This window comes from Rana temporaria, chromosome 4, assembly GCF_905171775.1.
Source record: "Rana temporaria chromosome 4, aRanTem1.1, whole genome shotgun sequence".
Classification (NCBI taxonomy): Eukaryota; Metazoa; Chordata; class Amphibia; order Anura; family Ranidae; genus Rana; species Rana temporaria.
This window is the reverse complement of record NC_053492.1, coordinates 166,836,171-166,856,716: the sequence shown is the minus strand read 5'-3', so window position 1 is coordinate 166,856,716 and position 20,546 is coordinate 166,836,171. Positions and strand designations below refer to the sequence as shown.

At 40.5% G+C, this 20,546-nt stretch overlaps 1 protein-coding gene across 3 annotated transcripts in view; it reads left to right on the top strand.

The window, feature by feature from the left end:
• Positions 1–20,546, top strand: part of GOLIM4 (golgi integral membrane protein 4) — a 157,197-nt gene that overhangs the window by 61,157 nt on the left and 75,494 nt on the right. For all 3 annotated transcript variants that reach the window (XM_040349312.1, XM_040349311.1, XM_040349310.1), the window contains exons 3-5: positions 6,738–6,787; positions 10,642–10,695; positions 12,919–13,069. In XM_040349312.1, coding sequence (XP_040205246.1) covers positions 6,738–6,787; positions 10,642–10,695; positions 12,919–13,069 — 255 coding nt within the window. The remainder of the gene's footprint in view (positions 1–6,737; positions 6,788–10,641; positions 10,696–12,918; positions 13,070–20,546) is intronic.

Here is a 20,546-nt window from a genome sequence, read left to right as displayed (position 1 = left end):
AACGTTTGACCTCTGTAATTGCAAACAAAGGCTACTGTACCAAATATTAACATTGATTTTCTCAGGTGTTCAAATACTTATTTGCAGCTGTATCATACAAATAAATAGTTAAAAAAATCATACATTGTGATTTCTGGATTTTTTTTTTTGATTATGTCTCTCACAGTGGACATGCACCTACGATGACAATTTCAGACCCCTCCATGATTTCCAAGTGGGAGAACTTGCAAAATAGCAGGGTGTTCAAATACTTATTTTCCTCACTGTATATATATATATATATATATATATATATATATATATATATATATATATATATATATATATATATATATATATATATATATATATATATATATATATATATACACATACAAGTGGGTCAAATTCACTTGATTAACAAGCGATTGCGACCCAAAATGAATACATTTTTAATGTTTAATATACACGACACATACCTCGCTTTAATAGTGAACTGTGGAACCAATAAATTTGCCCGACGGGGACACCTTTATCACTATAGAGATTTCCATGGGAATGCACCCCAAGTTCCTCCAGATGCCATACATCAAAAGCTGACTGGGTGCCTCATATGCACAACTAGTGCAGATATCTATGGGGAATCATATACAAAATATATATTGAAAAATAATACACAGTGCCCAAAACACCTATAAAGGGTTAGTGACAACATCTAAGTAGTTGGTTTGTGGTGTGTCATGGAGACATTACCTGTACAAGAAGCGCAGTCCCAAAGTTTCATCAGAACTCCAAAGTTAAGGCAGTCGAGCCTGCAGATGGCTCAGTTTGCCTTTGGTTATGCCAGGAATTTCAGCTGTACGCCGCGCTTATAAATACCATTTCGGCGGCGTCTGACGTGCGCCGCCGGGATGCGGACACGTGACAGCGGCAGCAAGTCTCCTCCCATAGGCTATACATCAAACCAATGGCCGCAGGGATGTCCCGTGCATGTGCACACACGCTGGGACAGGCCGCCGAGGCGCATATGGCCATATTGGTTGAGGGAAAGCAACCTGGCAAAGAATAACAACTAGATGAAATAAAAAAGGCTGCAGTATAGAATGAAAAATGCGCAGCAAGACAATGGGCAAACAAAACAAAGACAAGAGCGGAAGAGAATGATGCCAGAAAGTCAAAAAGGAATGGGGACTGGCAATCAATGAAAGATTGATTAGGCAATCAGATGATGACAGTCCCCCCCGTGTCCGTACGGCCCAGATTGAAATCAAAACACAAAACGAGACACTGGCCCCAAAGGGCGACACGTGTGTGAGGAAAACCAATTGCTTAACAATTGGGAATTTCAAAAATAAGAAAACTGGACAAAAACATATATAAACACACTAGTTTAATAGCATCCCAAAGTAAATTGTGCCTTCCATGGATATTAATGTACAAAAAACGGTCGCATGGGGAAGGATGCGCCAAGATCATACACCAGTGAACAATAAATTCTGAAAACAAGTAGTATTATTTGGAATACAGTACATGATTACAATGTTAATATACATAATAACCAGAAAAGGCAATAACATCATTTATTCATAAATTCATAAACACAGAAGAAAAGGAAAAGGGAAAAAAAAAAAATATATATATATATAATATATAAATATTGTAAATAAAAAATATATGTATAGTTATAAAAAAGGTTTAAAACTGAATGCTTCATTCAGTCCTGGAGATTTCAAGGCGGATAACACATGTATCCACCTGGCCTCCTTTTGGAGGAGTAATTTGTCATAGTCACCCCCTCTTTCTCGCGGAGGAATGTATTCAAGGGTTGAAAATTTCATTTTGCGACTATTAAACTGATAAAAAATGCCTATATGGCGGCTGATAGGTGTCTCCATTTTCTTTTTAGAAATTAAAGCAACGTGATCGCGGATGCGATGGAAAAAGGGGCGCTTAGTCTTACCGATGTAGAAGGCCCCACAGTCGCATTGCATGATATAGACAATACCAATAGATTGGCAAGTCACAGAGAAAGCTGGTCTGTGGATACATCCATTCGGAAGCGCAATGGTGGATGCAAAATGGACATATCCACAGAACGGACAATTGTGGCAGGGTCTAGTCCCCCTAAGCCCGTTTGAGAGGGAACAATGGTGGCTATGGACCAAATTATCGCAAAGCGAACTCGATCTCTTGAAGGTAAGTTCAGGATAGTCCTTGATGTACTTTGATACTGTGTCATCACTCATCAGAAGGCACCAATATTTCTGTAAAATCACACATATTTGTGGGTGATGACCCGAGAATCGTGTAATTAAACGTACCCCGGGATTGACTTTCGCTGATTTAGAGTCATGAAGAAGAGATCTACGATTTTGAGACATTTCTTACTATAGCCTCATTCACAGAAGCGTGATTGCAATTGCTTGGCTTCATGTTCAAAATCAGATTCCTCGCTACAGTTGCGACGGAGTCTAAGATATTGTCCATACGGTATATTCAAAATTAAAGCTTTTGGGTGCGAATTGCTAGATGCTGTGTTGCGTCTCCCCACAGGGATGTAGTCCCAAGGGAGGGGGTGAGCACGCTGACTTAACCTCAGCCAGAACGGCTCGGATGATGGGGGCAAGCTTACTGAGGAGGAACAGGAAGTGAAAACTTCAGACAAAGAAAAAAAAACATTTAAAAGGAAAATCAAAAGAAAAGGTAAGTGAACCAACAATGCACTAGCTTAAAGGAACCGATTTAGAAAATAAAAAACAAACCTTTACAACCCCTTTAAGGCCTTATGCACACTGGATGTTTTAAAAATGCCAGTACCTTTACAACTCCTTTAAGATTTTTTTTTTTTTTTTTTATCACAAACATGTCATACTTACCTGCTCTATGCAATGGTTTTGCACAAAGCAGTCCTGAACCTCCTCTTCTGGGGTCCCTCACCAGTGATCCTGGCTTCTTTACTGGCTAGTACCCCCATAGGAAGCTGCTTTCTTTGAGGTCACTCATGCGGGCTCGATCCCAAGCCACACTGCCTGCGTCCAAAGACCAGACAGCATGGCTTGGCCCCACCCCCCACACTGTCATCACTGAATTTGATTGATGACAGCAGAGCTGCCACTGCTTCCTCTCTGTCCTGTGAGGGGTGAATGAGCAGAAATGCCTAAGAGCAGAAAATCCCTGCTCTCAGGCAGAGATCATGGGTGGGGTCAGGAAAGGCTTTGGGGAATCCTAATCACAGAAGGTTCTTTACCTCAATGCAATAAATGCATTAAGATAAAAAAAACATAAACAAATATTAATGCCGTGTACACACGTTCGGAATTTCCAACAAGAAAAGTTCGATGTGTGTAGACTCCATCTGACTTTTTCTGTTGGGAATATCCGACAGCAAAAATTTGAGAGCTGGTTCTCAATTTTTCCGACAAAAGTCTTGTCGAACAAAAAAACACGAATGCTCGGAATCAAGTAGACGCATGCTTGGAATCAAGTCAATGCATGCTCGGAAGCATTGAACGTCATTTTTCTCGGCTCGTCGTAGTGTTGTACCTCACCGCGTTCTTGACGGTTTGAATTTTGTGTGACCTTGTGTATGCAACACAAGTTTGAGCCAAAATTCCGTTGTGAAATAATCCACGGTTTTCTTGTCGGAGTGTAAGCGACATAAGCCTTTAGAACCATTTTATTTTAACTTTGTGCTGTCTGATTCTTGATGTGTTAACTGGTATCAGGAATGTGTGTATCAGAAGTTTTAGGCTAGGGCTACACAGGTAATGTTTAATATCAGACCAAAAAATGACTGTATATACAAATCTGTGCTTATACAGGAGATTGCAATGTAAATATTAAGAATTAAAGGAGAAGTCCAGCCTGAGCGTGTTTGGCTGGGCTTCTCCTATGGGTCACAGGAATGCAATTTGTTTTGCACTCCTGTGACCCATTTTCGCTCTATGCTGACGTCACTGGATTCAATCCAGGCACCGCGTTATCACGACAATGATGTCTGGATCCGCCAGCTGCCTGGACTGATGCCTGTCTCAGCCACTCATCGAGCCATTGAGACGGTTGCTCCAATTAGTGTGGAGGAGCAGAGAGGAGAGATGCTGACTGATATGCAGCAGCTCTCCTCTCGGATCTGTGAGAACCGAACCATCGGCGATGTTCGTAGCTCGGTTCTCAATGTAGAGACACCGGGGCACAGATCGGACCTATGCTGCATCCACCTAGGTAAGTATAAATGTGGAAAAAACAAACAAACATACTTCTATTTTAAGTCTCATGGATTTAATCTTGCAGGGATATAACTGAATAGCTCAACAATCTCATACATGAGCAATTGATGAACGAATATTCCCTTGTTCCATTTCAGGTCAGGATTGTGGGAGATGCGATAGAAGCAAAGATCAATCTCTTATAACATTTTAGTAGCTTTAATAAGGCTCTGAAAATTGCCCAAGTGTTCAATCCTAATAAACAATGCCCTTCTTGCACGTTTTAAAACTTTTTATTTTTTCTTGTTAAGCAGGGATCTCTGGACTTTAATTAACGAGAAAGTGGCTAGTATTGTGCCAAATAGCATCTCTGCAACAGAAAATAACCTATTTAATGAGCCACAAAGGCTGAGCAGGTCCTGGCCACACTCAGTACGAGATAATTGCTTTAATAATCCAGGTGCACATTTTGCATTGGTCAGCGCAACTTTCTGGATATATACAGTGAAAATGCAAATTCAGCTGTGCATTTTCTATGCAAATGAATAATCTCAAGCAATTAATTATTTAGCTTCTGACCAATAAACTGTGAAATTGCATTTTGTCTTATCAGCTGGAAGGATGTGGATTTTATTTGTGTTGTCACAAGGCTGTAGCAGACAATTTTTTAAAAGCGCTGAAAAACGTCACACACTCAACATTTTCAAATTCACATACTAGTCAGTCTTTTTTTTTTTTTTTATTTCTGTAAGTCTGATAAAAGTAGTATGTGCCTTATTGCTGCCATCTAATGGTGGAAAGAAAATTAACACCTGCTATAATGAACCTAGAGTACATTTCACTATAGACAACAACGGAAGTTGAAATGGGTTGCCATTAAAATTAGTTATAGCCATTACTGTGTTTCTAACAGATGAGGGGTTCATGTCGGCAAGCATTTTTTTTCCTGAATTTATGCATGTGTTTAGAATATGTGCCAAATGCATGTCAGCAAATTACAATTGACTTTAAAGGGGTTGTAAAGGTACAATTTTTGGAAGGATGAGGTAAGTAAAGGAGGACTGCACTAAGGTAAAGGAAGCTATTTAGGAAAAAAAAATTGTACATTTCCAACCCCTTTAATACATATGACCATTCAGAGGCTACATTTGAAAAAAAAAAAAAAACATGGTATACTTTATTACTTATCTGTTCTGTGTTATATTTTTTTGCAGAGAGTAGCCCGATCCTCCTTTTTTCTGGTCCCCCTGCCGATGCTCCCCCATAGCAAGCCGCTTGCTCCTGATCCACACTCGGTGTGTCCATTGACACACACAGTACAGCTTGGCCCCCACCCCCGTTCCCTCCTACTAGCTGTGATTGACAGTAGCCAGAGTCAATGGCTTCAGCTGCTGTGTCTGAGCAAAGTGAGGAATGAGAGAGAGAGAGAGAGCGATGCTGCTCTTGTGCACAGTGCTGAATTCAAATTGGGTTCAGGAACGTGTAAGTGGGGGCTGGAGGAGCTGCCCACAGAAGGTTTTTTACCTTAATGAATAGAATGCATTATCCTTCTGTCTTTAGCCCCACTTGACAGTGTGTTTGAACTGCAAGTAAAACAGCCCAAAGGCAGTCTATTTTTTCAAGCGCTGCATTTTCCATCCAATCCTGGCTGCGTGTGTTTGAAAGGAAAATACATCTCATGACTAGAATGCCATAGTAAAGTCTAATCTGTTATTCTGTGGCCTGTAGAGACACACATCCCAAACTCAGAATGCCAGTTTACTGACAAATTTTAAGTTTGAGAGAGAGAATATGGCTCTGAAGCTGTTACTGGATCTTCTGAAAAATAATCTAACTGCCTGCTTTCTTCAAACTGTCTGTAGATCAGAATGTTATACTAAAAATAACTTTTGCCTGTATTAAAGGCTAACTTCAAGAGAATCTGTGTATCTGTCACACTTTTTGTGAATGCATACTGTATTCAGGCCCCTTTCACACTAGTGCAACTTCAAAGTTGCACGATTTTACCGCAATTTCAGTGAATGCCTTATTTCAGGGGATGTGTAAGTGCCATCAAAATCTAACCAAAGTAGTGCAGGGACTACTTTGAAGTCGTACTAATATGAATAGTTGTCATTGGAAAGTATGGGAAACAACTTGTCATGCTATTTTGCCATCACAAATCGTGGGACAAGTCATATAAGTGTGAAAAGGGCCTTAGGGTTGGCACCTCATCCCTTTAAAACTGAACACATATTAATTGCACAGGTTCTGGGGCTAAATGAATGCAGGTGAGGCACTAAGTGAATTTGATTACCACCTTAATCAGCCACAGAACCTGTGTAATTAATATGTGTTCAGTTTTAAAGGGATGAGGTGGCAACCCTAACTCTATTTCTGTTAAGAAAAGGTCAGTCACATGTTCCACTTATTCAATATTGCAACCTAAGAGACGCTTGGAGTGGAGTTGGCCTTCAGTTGTTTGCTGAAGGATTCCAAAGATGTTTTTTGATTTTGCAGATCTATGGAAATCATATTTGAAATATGCTTATCTTTTTTTTATTATTCCCCTAGATCATCTTGTTTATAAACTTGAAGCCCAAGAAACACTGAATAAAGGAAGAGTGAGTAGACTAAAATGTACATGTATTTGGTATCAAACTTGTAGACAAGGAAGATTTTAATTGTACTGTGATTATCACTGCAATGAGTATGTTTATTGCATTGCTTATGTCATATAGTGGGAAAACTTGGAATCACAATTTGGCAGACCCAGTAATTTACCCAGACTTACAAAATGGAACATATGAGTTTTCGAAGATGTAATAAAGCTGTTCAGGAATATAACCCATATATATGCATTTTAATAGTACATACAGTAGAATGACGAACATCTAGTAATAAACCATCAGATAAAAAAAAAAGAAAAGTCTAATGCCGCGTACACGCGATCATTTTTCAGCATGGAAAAAAGCGTAGTTTTTCATAATGTCGAAAAAACAAAGTTTTCCCAACTTCATCATTAAAACGACGTTGCCCACACACCATCGTTTTTAAAAAATGATCTAGCAAAGCGCGGTGATGTACAACACGTACAACGTATAAAGGGGAAGTTCCATTCGCCTTTGGGCTGCTTTAGCTGAATCTGTGTTAGTAAAAGACGATTTGCGCTTTTTTGTCTGTTACAGCATGATGAATGTGCTTACTCCATTATGAACGGTAGTTTTACCAGAACGAGCGCTCCCGTCTCATAACTTGCTTCTGAGCATGCGCGGGTTTTTAACATCGTTTTAGCCCACACACGATCATTTTTTACAACCCGAAAAACGACGTTAAAAAATGCAGCATGTTCGATATTTTTTTTTGTCGTTTTTCAGAACCTGAAAAATTATGTGAAGCCCACACACGATAATTTTAAATGACGTTTTTGAAAAACAACGTTTTTTTTCATGCCGAAAAATGATCGTGTGTTCGCGGCATAATTAATTTAATGACTGCACAACTAAGACTACCGAGTTACAAGACTGGTCAGTTACTAGGCAAATTGGTGGTCTTTCGGCTTTCACCAAAATTGTTTCCTAGATTATAGTAACAAAATGACCAAATTGAATCTAGCATGTAAATAGATGAAAATGACCTCCATTACCACTGGAAAAGTTTTCCTCCCTCCATTTTTTTTTTTTTTTACTAAATTGCATCAGACCCATTAATATTTGTGGATGAAAGCAATTGTATCCTAATAATAAAAAATCCCTAACACTGCTGCTCTGGGACAAATACATGCTATACACGGGGGGCATTCAAGTCAAACCGTCACTTTTAATTTTACAGGTATAAAAAGGGATTCTAGCATGACGATAGTACCGGTATTTGCAGTAGTAAGTGAAAGTGTGTCCTATTACTGATAGGCAGCGCACATGTCACAGGCCAGTCCAGAGATCATTATTCAAGATGAATGACAACAGTGTGCATGGAACAGTGTGTGGTGATGAAGTTTCTTGTGAATAAAGGCGTAAAATCTACGGTTTTCTACACAAGACTTCAAACACAGTATGGTGATGAGAGGCTCAGCCGCAGTAAAACATTTGAATGGTGTAAAAGTTTCAAAGATGGCCGTAGGTCCATTAGTGGGGATTTTGGCCGTGGTGGTTCCAAGCCCACAGCAGTCATTCCTGTGAACATTCAGCACGTGGAACGCTTGATCCTGGATAATTGATGCATTACCTGTCATGAAATTGCAATAAACATGGACAAACTTGAAGTTGTTCATGTGGATTTTCTATTCTGTGGTTCCACTATTAACCGTGAATATTACTGTTGTGTTCTGAGTAATGTTTTTCAATCTTTTTTTGTCACGATACCCTCAGTCTCAGGGCACACCTTTTTAGGGTCTCGTTCACGTAAGTATACTTAAGCGTACATCCATGTAAGGGCATCTGCATGCAGGCAGTCCCTTTCATGTAATTTGGGATGCAGTGGCTGCACAGACACAGCCGCTGCTCCCAATATGACATCCAATTGGGTGCATGTCCCTGAACTCACACTGTCTGTCTGCATACTGGGACAAGCACCTGCATCCACACAAATGTCAAATAGGGAGCATGTCCATTAAGACGCTGCATCCCACATGACATTAAAACAATATAAATAAAACCTGCGCCAAAGAAAACCTATTATGTGTTTCAGCCACAGCCTGTTGTTAAACCTAAGTTTTTTTTTTATATGCAGCAGTGTAATTGTAAGGCATGCCGTTGCTTCGGTGACTGGACGCAGCGTACATTCCAAGACCCAGAAGTGACATAGATGTCAGTGTACACACCTAAACGTGTTTCACCCTGCTGGGCGTCTTCAGGAAGCTGCATCCCAACTGACATGAATGGGCAAACAGTCCTTGCACGGGTGTACGCTGAAGTGGACCCATGTAAACCAGGCCTAAAATGTCATTAGTGACAGAGTTCAGTGGTCAGTAATTTTTAAAGCAGAGTTGTTTATAATATTCAAATCACTGAGCAGTGTCCGTGACCAGCATGTAGTGGTAGGATGGTCAGTGAGTAATATGTAGTGGTAGGGTGGTCAGTGAGCAGTATGTAGTGGCAATGCGATCAGTGAGCAGTATATAGTGGCAGGGTGGTCAGTAAAGGCAAATAGACTGTGCACTTTGCAAAGTTCAGTTTCTCCAGAGCTTAGTGAATGAAATAAAGCTTTCCTTTGCAAAGAATTGGAAATTGCACTGTCTATTTGTCTTTATTAAATCAACCCCATTCTCTCTAGGTGGACTTATTGGCAGTAATATAAACACAGATCAAATGTGGGTGGGAGGGACTGGCCTGGACAGGCAGAATATATCCAGGTGTCTGTGAGTTGATGCAGTTGTATGGAGTGCACTATACAGCTGATCCAGGTGTTCCATTATTGCATTGTTGGTCAACTTTTTTCCTCTTCCCTGGATGCCGGTGCTCTACTGATTTGTGCCCTCCATCAAAAAGTGCCCACGCATGCTTAGAACGAAAGGGCACTCCAGCTTAGTTGCCGATCAGCTGGAGTGACGTCACCATGGCGCATGCGCACATCGTAGGAGGGTTTTTTCGACGGGCGATACCATTTCATGGGCACAATTCAAAGCTATGCAAAGAGTAGATGTCACATTGTGCCCCGTTGTAAACCCGCGGCGCAACAGCAAGGGTGCAAAATGACAAATACGGTGTCCCTCCGCTGTTTGCATAGCATTAAATTGTGCCAGAGAAATGGTATCCCCCTTCGCAAAAAGGCTCCTACGATGTGCAGGTCGATCGACAGAACACCGGCTTTCTTTTTATTTGCATATTTGATCATAATAACAGCAGGAATAATTGAAAGTGAGCCAAGTCTGCGACACTATAAATCTCGCTCTGTGATTACAACTCTCAACTCTTGTAAGTGTCATTTTTGTCATTTATTATTGTCAGTTAATTGTGTACCTGCACTTTCCAGTGCCCTTCGCCTATTCTTTTTGCTTTTCAATATAGCAAAGTGCTGTAACACTCAGAAATCAATTGATCTTACTGCAGTAACCTAAAAGTGATTGGTTGCTGTTGGCTACGACACTTCACACACAGTCAGTGTACCTTATAATTCCTTTTTCAATAGACCCAAGTTTGTAAACGTTGCATGGATTTGCATGCTTTGTCAGTCTGTCCCTCTTGGTACACTTTTTTTATTTTTTCCCTTCTTGCTTTGTTGCCAATTTGTATGCCACATAGCAGACTTAAAGCATAGCATATACTTTCATCATGCTGGGGAATTTTCGTTCTTCAGAAAGAATTGTTTCTGACATATAGTACTTTACCTATTTATTATGTGTGTGATTTATGCATCCTCATTCTTTACCAAGTCTTTTCTATCCAGGTACAAGTTGTAAATGGTGTTTACATTTGTTATACTTTGTAATATATATCTTTGCTGGAGAGCGCTTAGTGTTTTTATCTTTTTATTTTTTTAGCAAGACTCAAATACTAGATACAATGCACTCAGTGTACAGCATCAAATGTTAAAGGTAAGTTATTTTTTTTTTATTCTATTTTTTTATCACACATTTTAAATCCAGTTTGCACCATAACTAGTGTGTTTTAGGTAATCATAACAAAGCAGAATACCGGTACTTTGAATATGGTAAATGTGATTATTTAGATTTTTTTCAGAAAAGTTGGGTGGGTGGAATTTTTCTAGAAATGGTTGTTATCCAACACACTCTGGTTTCATCAGGCAGGCCATACACAGTTTGAATCTCGAACTGTATATTAGCAGGCTGAATGTACAACCAGCTTGCTGAGTTTTACCTGCGACTATCGCTAGTGGCTGCTATAGCTGCTAGCAATAATCACTGTCTTCTCCCGGCGGGGACAATGGCCCGACAGGAGGGATTCCAGCATCAACACTGAAATTTGCTCCGTGTATAGCCGGCCTTACTCTCCAAGTGACTGACCCCCAACCAAGCATGCAGATGATGAAGTCTATGATAAGGCAAAACACCTAATCTGCCTGCTTGTTCTAGGTCAGTTGACTAAATAATCATGAAGCCAGCTAGGCCCAAGGCAGTCCCCTAGGATCCAGTCAAGCCCCTATTTAGTACTGCCATATTGGCTTTTGCACAGCATGGAGAAGTTGAAACCGGGCCGTTAGTCACAGCCTGCAAACCAAAGACACTTCTGATTTTCCTGTGACAGTTACATGTCATTGTCATCTGCTTACATCAGCAATCAGGGGGAGTGGTTAGAAAGAGACCAGGACTTGACTATATATGGATTGAAATTTGACTGGGTTAGCAGATCTATGTATAGGCACTGTGGTTGAGAATAAGTCAATGAACCAATCGACTTCTGTTCAACCAGTCTGTTGGAAAATGTCCACATGATCAGCACTGCAGGCTATAGCCTGCAGTGCTGATTAGTGCACTCTGACAGCGGGGAAGTCTCCCTGCTGTCAGGGTACAATAGCTCAGCAGAGAGGATTCCCCCATCCACACACTCAAATCTAACAAATGTAACTTTTTTTCTTCATTCAACCTGCTGGTTAAAAAAAAAACTGACTACGGCTGGCTATACGTTAAGTAATTTTCTTTCCTTCAACCCGGGGTTGAAGGAAAGAAAATTGCTCAAATCCCTTATCAGTACATTCATTGTTGATGGGGGAATCCCTCCCACTGCGCTATTGTATTCTGACAGTGGGAGGTTTCTCCGCTGTAAGAATTCAGTGAATACTGCTACTGGCTATAACCAGGGGCAGTAATCATATATATAAAAAAAAAAAACACAAGCTGGCTATACCGAAGTATATCAATAGATCCACTTCGGTTCAACCAGCCTGCCCATAGATGGATCGAAATTTGGCTGATTCAGCTAAATCTGATCCGTTTATGGGCGGCCTAATGTATGGGCTGCATACTATTGACAATAAAATATTGGCCAGATTTATAGAAGAAATACGCCGGAGTATCTACTGATACTCCGGCGTATTTTCAAATTTGCCGCGTCGTATCTTAATTTGTGATTCACAAACAAGATACGACGGCATTTGGCTAAGATCCGACAGGCTTACGGCTTTGTACGCCTTCGGATCTTAGGCTGCAATACATTTGTACCTGAATCTGGCCCTATTTGTTTATTAGTAACAGGGTAGTTCAGTCTGATTAGCTGCATGTTTTGGGAAAAGTGCATTTGAAATAGCTGATATGGTAGATTATAGCTGTATATTCATGCTTGGGAAATGGAAAGTTCACTTTGATATTTCATTTTGGTGTCGTGCTAAAAAATATATTTTGTATTTGAGATTTGTAATCCAGTTGCTACATACAATTCAGTTTGCAGAGCAGTGACTGCAGTCATGGCACACGACTTCCTTTTTTATCTTTTTTTTTTGTCTGTATATTTGTACACTTCTGTTAAATCCAACATGACAGCACTCTTCTTTAATCTGGAACAGCGTTAGATTTTGCAGCATCTTCAATATGCATGTAGTCTGGATTTGCACAGAGGGGTGACAGGCTGAACCCTTTGTCACTGTGTTGACATGTTACACTTTTAAAGGATTTCAAGCAGAAAACCGTATACCCTGTACGATGCAATAATTTATTAGTTACAAGGCTTTGGGAACTGTGCATCTACAAAGATTGGCAGTCATAGGAAAGGCAAGGTAATAGAGTCCAAAGGGGCACAAATCTGAAATCCGCCTTTGTCACTTTAACTTATGATTTTGTGCTCATGGATTTTTAATTTCATAGAGTCAACATGAGGAACTAAGGAAGAAGCACACAGATCTGCAAACAGAACATGAGAAACTAGGAGAGGATTTAACACAATCCTTTAGTCAACATAAAGAGAAATATTTACAGCTGCAGCAGGATAAAGAACAAGAAGTATCAAAGCTAAAAGGTGAGTGTTATTACTGTAAGTCTATGTGACATATACTGCTGTATTATCTAGTTTAAAATGACTTTTTACTACTGAGATAATTTCTGCTGTCATATCGGCATTATACATTTTTCAGAGTAGGGGTTCATTTCAAAGAGCATTCTCGTCAAAGTTGCATTTTCTGTTTGAATGCATACAGCTGTATTCAAATGGACAGTGCAGCTTTTGCTAAGAAAAGGCTGTGTTTGTCCTTCGTTGTTTGAAGTTCACCCGCACCGAATGGGACAAGCTGTATGTAATAAATAAATAAAAAATGCAGTGCAAGGCAAATCAAACACAACCTCTGGACTACCATTTGTACCGCTCAATAAATGAAGCAGTCTCATTTCAATTTATATTCAATGTATTCTGTTCCCCCTGTTGGAGACAGAAAAAAATGCAGTCTGTCAACGCTGTCATCTTCTTGCTAGCTGTGTTTTCAGACTGCCATGGAGGGAGGAGGATGTCCTGTCTGAACTCACAGCTAGCCTTAAGGGGTCACTAAAGGAATGTTTTTTTTAGCTAAATAGCTTCCTTTACCTTACTGCAGTGCTGGTTTCATGTCCTCATTGTTAGTTTTTGCTTTGATGTTGCTGTAATTCCTCTCTGTTCTGGACACTTCCTGGTTGTCTGTTTCCTGATAACCACAGTACTGGGAGATTTCTCACTGTGGTGAATAATCAAGGAGATGTGATTACTGTGTGTCAGCTCCAATCCAGTTTCGTTTTACAAAGCATCACTGCCCTCTATTGGCTCTGTGTCTCTGTACATCAGAGAACCAGGAAACAACAGCAAAAACGAAACTAAACTGCAGGTACGTTATATGATTGGTTTGTATCTATTTTTAATCATTTTTAAAAGGAATCAGTTAACTATTATGTCTCTATACCCTGTAACCAGTCATTTCAGCAAAAAAGGCCCGTACACACGATTGGATTGTGTGATGGCTGTTTACTCCATCAGACAATTGTCGGTATTTTCTGCCAACAAATGTGAGATAGCATGCTTTAAGATCTTCCGCCAAAAAATGTGTGTTGTCGGATTACACAAGTGTGTACACAAGTCCTTAGGACAAAACTCCAAAGTATGAACACGCATGCTTAGAAGCAATGCCCAAAGGGTGGCGCTAAAGAGCTGAAAAACCACGTCGTTTTGTGTTTGTTGGCCGACAATTCTTTGCCGTTTGTATGCAAGACAAATTCATGGCCAACGCCCTTCGGACAAAGGTCCTACGATTTGTCCAATGAAAATCCGATCGTGTGTACCAGGCTTTAGACAGCTAATAGGAAGAGCATCGGACTCTTCACATTTAACAGGAACCAGTCCCTTTATCTCAAAGGCTTTTCTAGTGCCAAATGATATTATTCTATTGGTTTATGCCTGTCTTACTGCAACTCTTACTAAGCACATTGACTTTCTTTTATAGCTTATTTTTAACTGTAAAATTCTACTGTTGACAGCTCACCCTTTTTTTTTTTGTTTTTTTTGGTTAAAGCAGAAATAGTACACAAAATAAATCTTGCTCCTAAAGAGTTTATAAAGTAATTTTTTTTTCCCCTTAACCACTTCCGGACCGCCGCATGTACACATATACGTCGGCAGAATGGCACGTACAGGCACATTGGCGTACCTGTATGTCCCTGCCTAGACGTGGGTCGGGGGTCCGATCGGGACCCCCCGGTACCTGCGGCGGTCCCCGTGGCTGTCCGAGCGATCTGGGATGAGGGGGCGGCTGTTTGTTTTTGTCCGCCCCCTCCGGATCGCTCTCAGCCAATCCGCGCGCTCCCCCTGCGTGTCACTTCCTCCTCCTGTGTAAACACAGGAGGAGGAAGTGATGTGATCTCTCCTCTCGCCGCTGAGGAGAGATCACATCACACAGTAAGTCGCACCAACACTACACTGACACACACTACACATGGGCACATTAACCCCCCCCCCAATCACCCCCCTGTCACAGTGTCACTGAATGCAGTGATCATATATGTACTGATCACTGCATTTAGTGTCAGTGTGACAGGCAGTTAGTGTTAGGTTCAGGGTAGCCCCCATACCCCCCTAATAAAGTTTTAACCCCTTGATCACCGCCCTAGTTAACCCTTTCACTCCCTATTGCCAGTGTCACTAAGCGATTATTTTTCTAATCGCTGTATTAGTGTTGCTGTTCCCGCTAGGTAGCTATTTTTTTTTTTTATTGCGATTTTTTATTTTACTAAAGACATGTGGCTGAATAAATTTTGCTCTAAATGTTTCACTAAAATTTCGTTTATTTGATTTTTCTTATAACAAAAAGTAAAAAATATTATTATTATTATCATTATTTATGTATATAGCGCAAAAAATAAAAATCGCAGAGGCGATCAAATACCACCAAAAGAAATCTCTATTTGTGGGAAGAAAAGGACGCAAATTTTGTTTGGGAGCCACGTCGCACGACCGCGCAATTGTCTGTTAAAGCGACGCAGTGCCGAATTGTAAAAACCCCTTGGGTCATTTAGCAGCATATTGGTCCGGTCCTTAAGTGGTTAAAATAAGAGGTTTATGCTTACCTGCTCTATACAATGGTATTCTTTTGTGTTTTCCTGTCGATGCTGTCCTCTCCTCCTCTTTTGCAAGTGCTGCCATAGCAAGCCTATCTCTATGGAGGCACTTGTACAGGTGCACTCCCAAGCCGGTCTGTGTACATCCATAAACGCTCACTGCGCGGCTCAGGCTCAGCCAACCTCCACAGAAGTTGATCGATAGCGACAGGAGCCAATGGCTCCCACTGCTGCCTCTGTGTCCTGTGAGAGCAGGGAGAGGGGAGATTGCTGATGCAGATGGGTACAGGGAATGCATTAAGGTAAACAATATCTTGCTTTTGCAACCACATTAAACCCCTGTTTTTTTTTGTTTTTGGATGTATGTGAAGTGTGAGCATCTCTACCAAGTCTGTGTTGCCGTGTGTGCCCCCATTAGGAAGATTTACCCTTTTCCGTCCCATTGACACACTGGGGTTGGTTTACTAAAAGCAAATCTACTTTGCACTACAAGTGAAGTGCAGTTGCTTTGGAGGGGGACATGCAAGGGAAATAAAAAACAGCATTTTTGTTTGTACATGATTGGATGATAAAATCAGCAGATCTTCCCCTCAAATTTACAGCGACTGCACTTCCAAGTGCACTTGTAGTGCAGAGTAGATTTGCCTTTAGTAAATCAACCCCAAGGTCTCTTGCTAACAGAGTGTCAGTGTTTGGATTTGGGCATTCGTTTACTTCATGTCTGTGTTTGTTCTTGAAGTCCGTTTACAGCATTCTGTGCAAGTTTTCTTAAAATATTTTCTTTTGGTAATGAAATTTACATTTATGTGCATGTGCGCGAATACACACATTTATTATGCTGCCAATTCTCACGTTTTTCTGCAGGAATTTTCTGCGAGGAATCTGATGTTCATACATCCGTACCATGTGCAATTACCCTTATAGTTAATAATGTTTTACTGATATCCATCAAAGGGATGTGTCATGTACGTAGTGGAGACCAAGTGTAGAATTTGCAAAAAAGTTTATATTCGCCCATAGATTAGGTTTGGGCGCAGAATGCTTTTTTGAACTTCCTTTGTGTACCAGTGTACATTGTTCTGGCAAATGATGTGATTTGCAGGATTACCAGGTGCAGATGTCCAAGCCAAGCTCATGCTATACACAATAATAAGCAGTAATAATCACCAGATGGGTGATCAGGAGTTCAAGCAGGGGCCAGGGTGGTTGGGCTGTGTAAGACGGTTATGCTCCCCTGGTGGATTCTCTAGAATAAAAAATAAATGTAAATTTAAAAATAAAACGTACTTATGGCGACCTTGGCAGCCTCATAAAGGGCAGGTGGAGGTGACATTTGCAAGGAAGGTCTCACCCCTGGTATCTCCAAGACATATAAAATGTAGCTTTAATTCAACACATTTGCATATATCAAATATGGAAATCTCAGCTTTAGATTAACGTTTTAATATCTAAAGGAACAGTGAGACCTCCAGGCAGAAGTGTAAATACAGTGAAGCCTCCTGTGTTAGCTTTTTAAAACATCTCGCTGTATATGATATGCAAAAAGCTAAAATTATTTATTTGATTGCTTGTGGACCACATTGAAAATTCAAACAGTTATAGGGAACAGCACACAGATATAGATTGCAGCTGTATTGTATGGGCTTCCTACCTCTTTTACTTTTAGGCTCCATGCACACAGAAGCTGATAAACTGCAGTTTGTTGGTGTTTTGGCGTTTTTTTAAAAAGCCCATAAACTAAACTCTATGTTAGCCTATGTGCCCATGCACACATGGGCGTTTTTAAGTGTTAATGAGCTTTGGAGTTTATTGGCTTTTTTCTGAACGCCCGAAATTTCGTTCAAAATGCTGTTTTTTCGGCGAAAAAAAATGCTACAAAACGCTCAAACGCCAGCGTTTTTTGCGTTTTTTTTTATGCATTAAAAAAAAAGCTAAAGAACGCTACACTGAAAAAACACTAATAAACGCTATTGCAAAAACGCAAAAAAAACGTTGAAAGGCTCCCTGCAAAGCAACTGGCGGTTTTTATAGCTTTTTTATAGCTTCTTTGTGCATGGAGCCTTATATTTAAGGTAACATGTCAATGAATTCTGTTCCATCCTCCTGTTATTACATGGTGAAATATGTCAATACGTGTTGCTGCACTGCAAACCACTGACTTGTATAGCTTGACCTATAATTTATCATCGTATTGTGCTCTGTGTTTGCGGTGAATGAATGTTATTCCTAATCAATAAGTAGGTATCTAAACTTTGTATCCTCTCCAGCATACTACATGTTTGATGTACAGATAAGCAGTAAACTCTTTGTGGTTCTTTTTAACAGCAGCCATTTCCTCTCCAATTACCCCCATTTTACTGGGAAGCTTCACAAAAAGCACATTCTTTTTGTGGTAGAAATTATGATTTAGGTGTTACTAAAGTAATTGAACAATTTGTGAGAGACACCTTTTCTAATGCAATGCATAAAGAGAAGGGGAGTGGGTATGTTATCTAAGATAAGCATGAAATGCTTTATTTGTATAATGGAAGATTTACAATTACAAAGCATAAATGCTGCATATTGTCACTTTTGCACTGGTCTATCTGTCTTTGGTTTATCATAGCGTTTCAGAATTTCATACACAATACTTATACAGTGGTGTCTCTAAAGTGAATCCCCTTATAACAAGTTACTCTAAGGGCCCTTTCACAACAGAGGACCATATGTCCGTATTTCATCCATCTGTTTTCGGATGAAATACGGACATACATGTATTCCTATAGGATAGAGGATGAACATCCGCTGACGCCCGATCTCATCAGTGTCCGCTATGCTCCAATTCTGCAGACGGAGGAAAATCCTGTTTTTACATCCGTCTGCGGATCGGATAAACATGGACAGACGGACCGTGTTCATCCGATACCCCCATAGAGGAGAGCGGAGATCTGACAGGGCGCTCCCTGCACAGTGTGCCGGGGAACGCCCTGTCATCTACCGGCTCAGCGGGGATCAACCGAGCAATCCCCGCTGAGCAAGCGGATGATAAAGGTATGGATCCTCACGGGATCCGTACATGTGAAAGGGCCCTTAAGGGCCAGTTCACACCAGATGCAGTTCCATGCAGTTCCATTTTTTCTGCACCAGTACAGTCAGTTTCGGTCAGTTTCTGCACCGGAAACTGACTGCACTGGTGTGAACTAGAGCCATTGGAATACATGGAAAACACTGTGCATGCATTTTTATTGCAGAACAAAAACCACACGGAATTAAATGGAACTGTGTCTGGTGTGAACTAGCACTAAAAAGAGTCTTTTTTTTTTTTTACTGTATACCTGAGCCATGAATAAGCACTGATTTTGTGCGAAACGTCGGCTGTCCCCTGTTTCTGTTGCTGTGATCTGGTAATGCTTTTGCTGTTCATTTAATAAAAGACAACCTGTACGGTTTTTGGAGTGCGGCCATCCATCCTTCATTCAACCTTTATGCTTGCCTAGTGCACCGCCAGCACCCTTGGAATCCTGTACCAGTGCATTACCATATAGTAGACCCACCTGGAGCGGTGACTATTCAGAGCAGATCACTCGCAGATTCGTACAGGGATGATCGCCACATGAGCGATTACCTGTGAGCGGCTGTGATTATCTGTGAGAGCCATCAGCCTTCCATTGCTTTCATAGGGGCTGCCTCCTGCAACGAAACCTAGCCATACATTCTACAAAGTTCTTATTCAATTTCCTTTAGTTTACCTTCAACTATGTAGTGCAAGGGCCTGCCAAATATTATATGGTTTTGGTAAATCTAAAGGAAAATTGTACAAGAACATTGTATAGTGTATGGCCAGCCCTAAAGTGATAGTGAACTCCCATTGGATACTTGTACCTACAGGTAAACTCATGATAAAAGGTACAGGGAATATCTCCTAAACATACACCGTTTATAAAATATTCAGTATCTTGCAGCCGGGGACATCACCGGTGCATGCGCTGCAAACTACCACATTATGACATCAGAAAAGGGAAAGCCGCTCCAGGTGGGAACCCAGATGAATATCCTCCATTGCAGACAACTCAGGTGCAGGCAATGCACTTGGCAAAGCAGGAACAAAGATTGTCTCTGGACAGCCGCACTCTGAACAAATTGTAGCCTTTTATTAAAAGAAGGACAGCACTACAAGTCACAGCAAAATAAAACCTGACTGCTGACACGTTTCGCACTTAAACTAGTGCTTAGTCATAGCTAAAAAATAGCTAGTATTTTTTAGCTATGACTAAGCACTAGTTTCAGTGCAAAATGCGTCGGCAGTCAGGTTTTATTTTGCTGTGACTTATAGTGCTGTCCTTCTTTTAATAAAAGGCTACAATTTGTTCATAGTGCGGCTGTCCAGAGACAATCGTTGTTCCTATATTATGACATTACATTGCAGGGAGAAGATTTTTTATTTTATTTTTAAAGTTCAGTTTACTGCCACTTTAACACTGGCAACCCCCACTGCATCTGATCAATGTCAGGCCCATTTGCAGGTGTGTATCTATGTTTTAAACAACTGACATGTGTAATATCAAATAATGGTATACAAGTTGTTACCCAATTCACAGTGACTTACAAATGACTTATGTAGCAACTCACGTTAAAGGCCATTGTTTGTTCTCTTTAGAGCTGCTTCTCCTCTTGTACAAGTCTATGGCAATGCAAAAGCAACTGTAGCAGGTCAACGGCATCTGCAATGAAATTCGAATGATCTCAGAAGCATCTCAAACTGATGTCAAAAGCATTCTGGTGTTTACCCATCAAAGCCTGTTGACACAGGCGTTAACTGTCACTTATTCAAAGGCTTTAATCACTAGCATGTTAATAGTAAGAAAGCCCTGTTCTAACATTGCTGCCTGTATGAAACTCTTTCCTTCTGTGAAAAGCAGTCATGTTCGATGGATGTTTGTGTA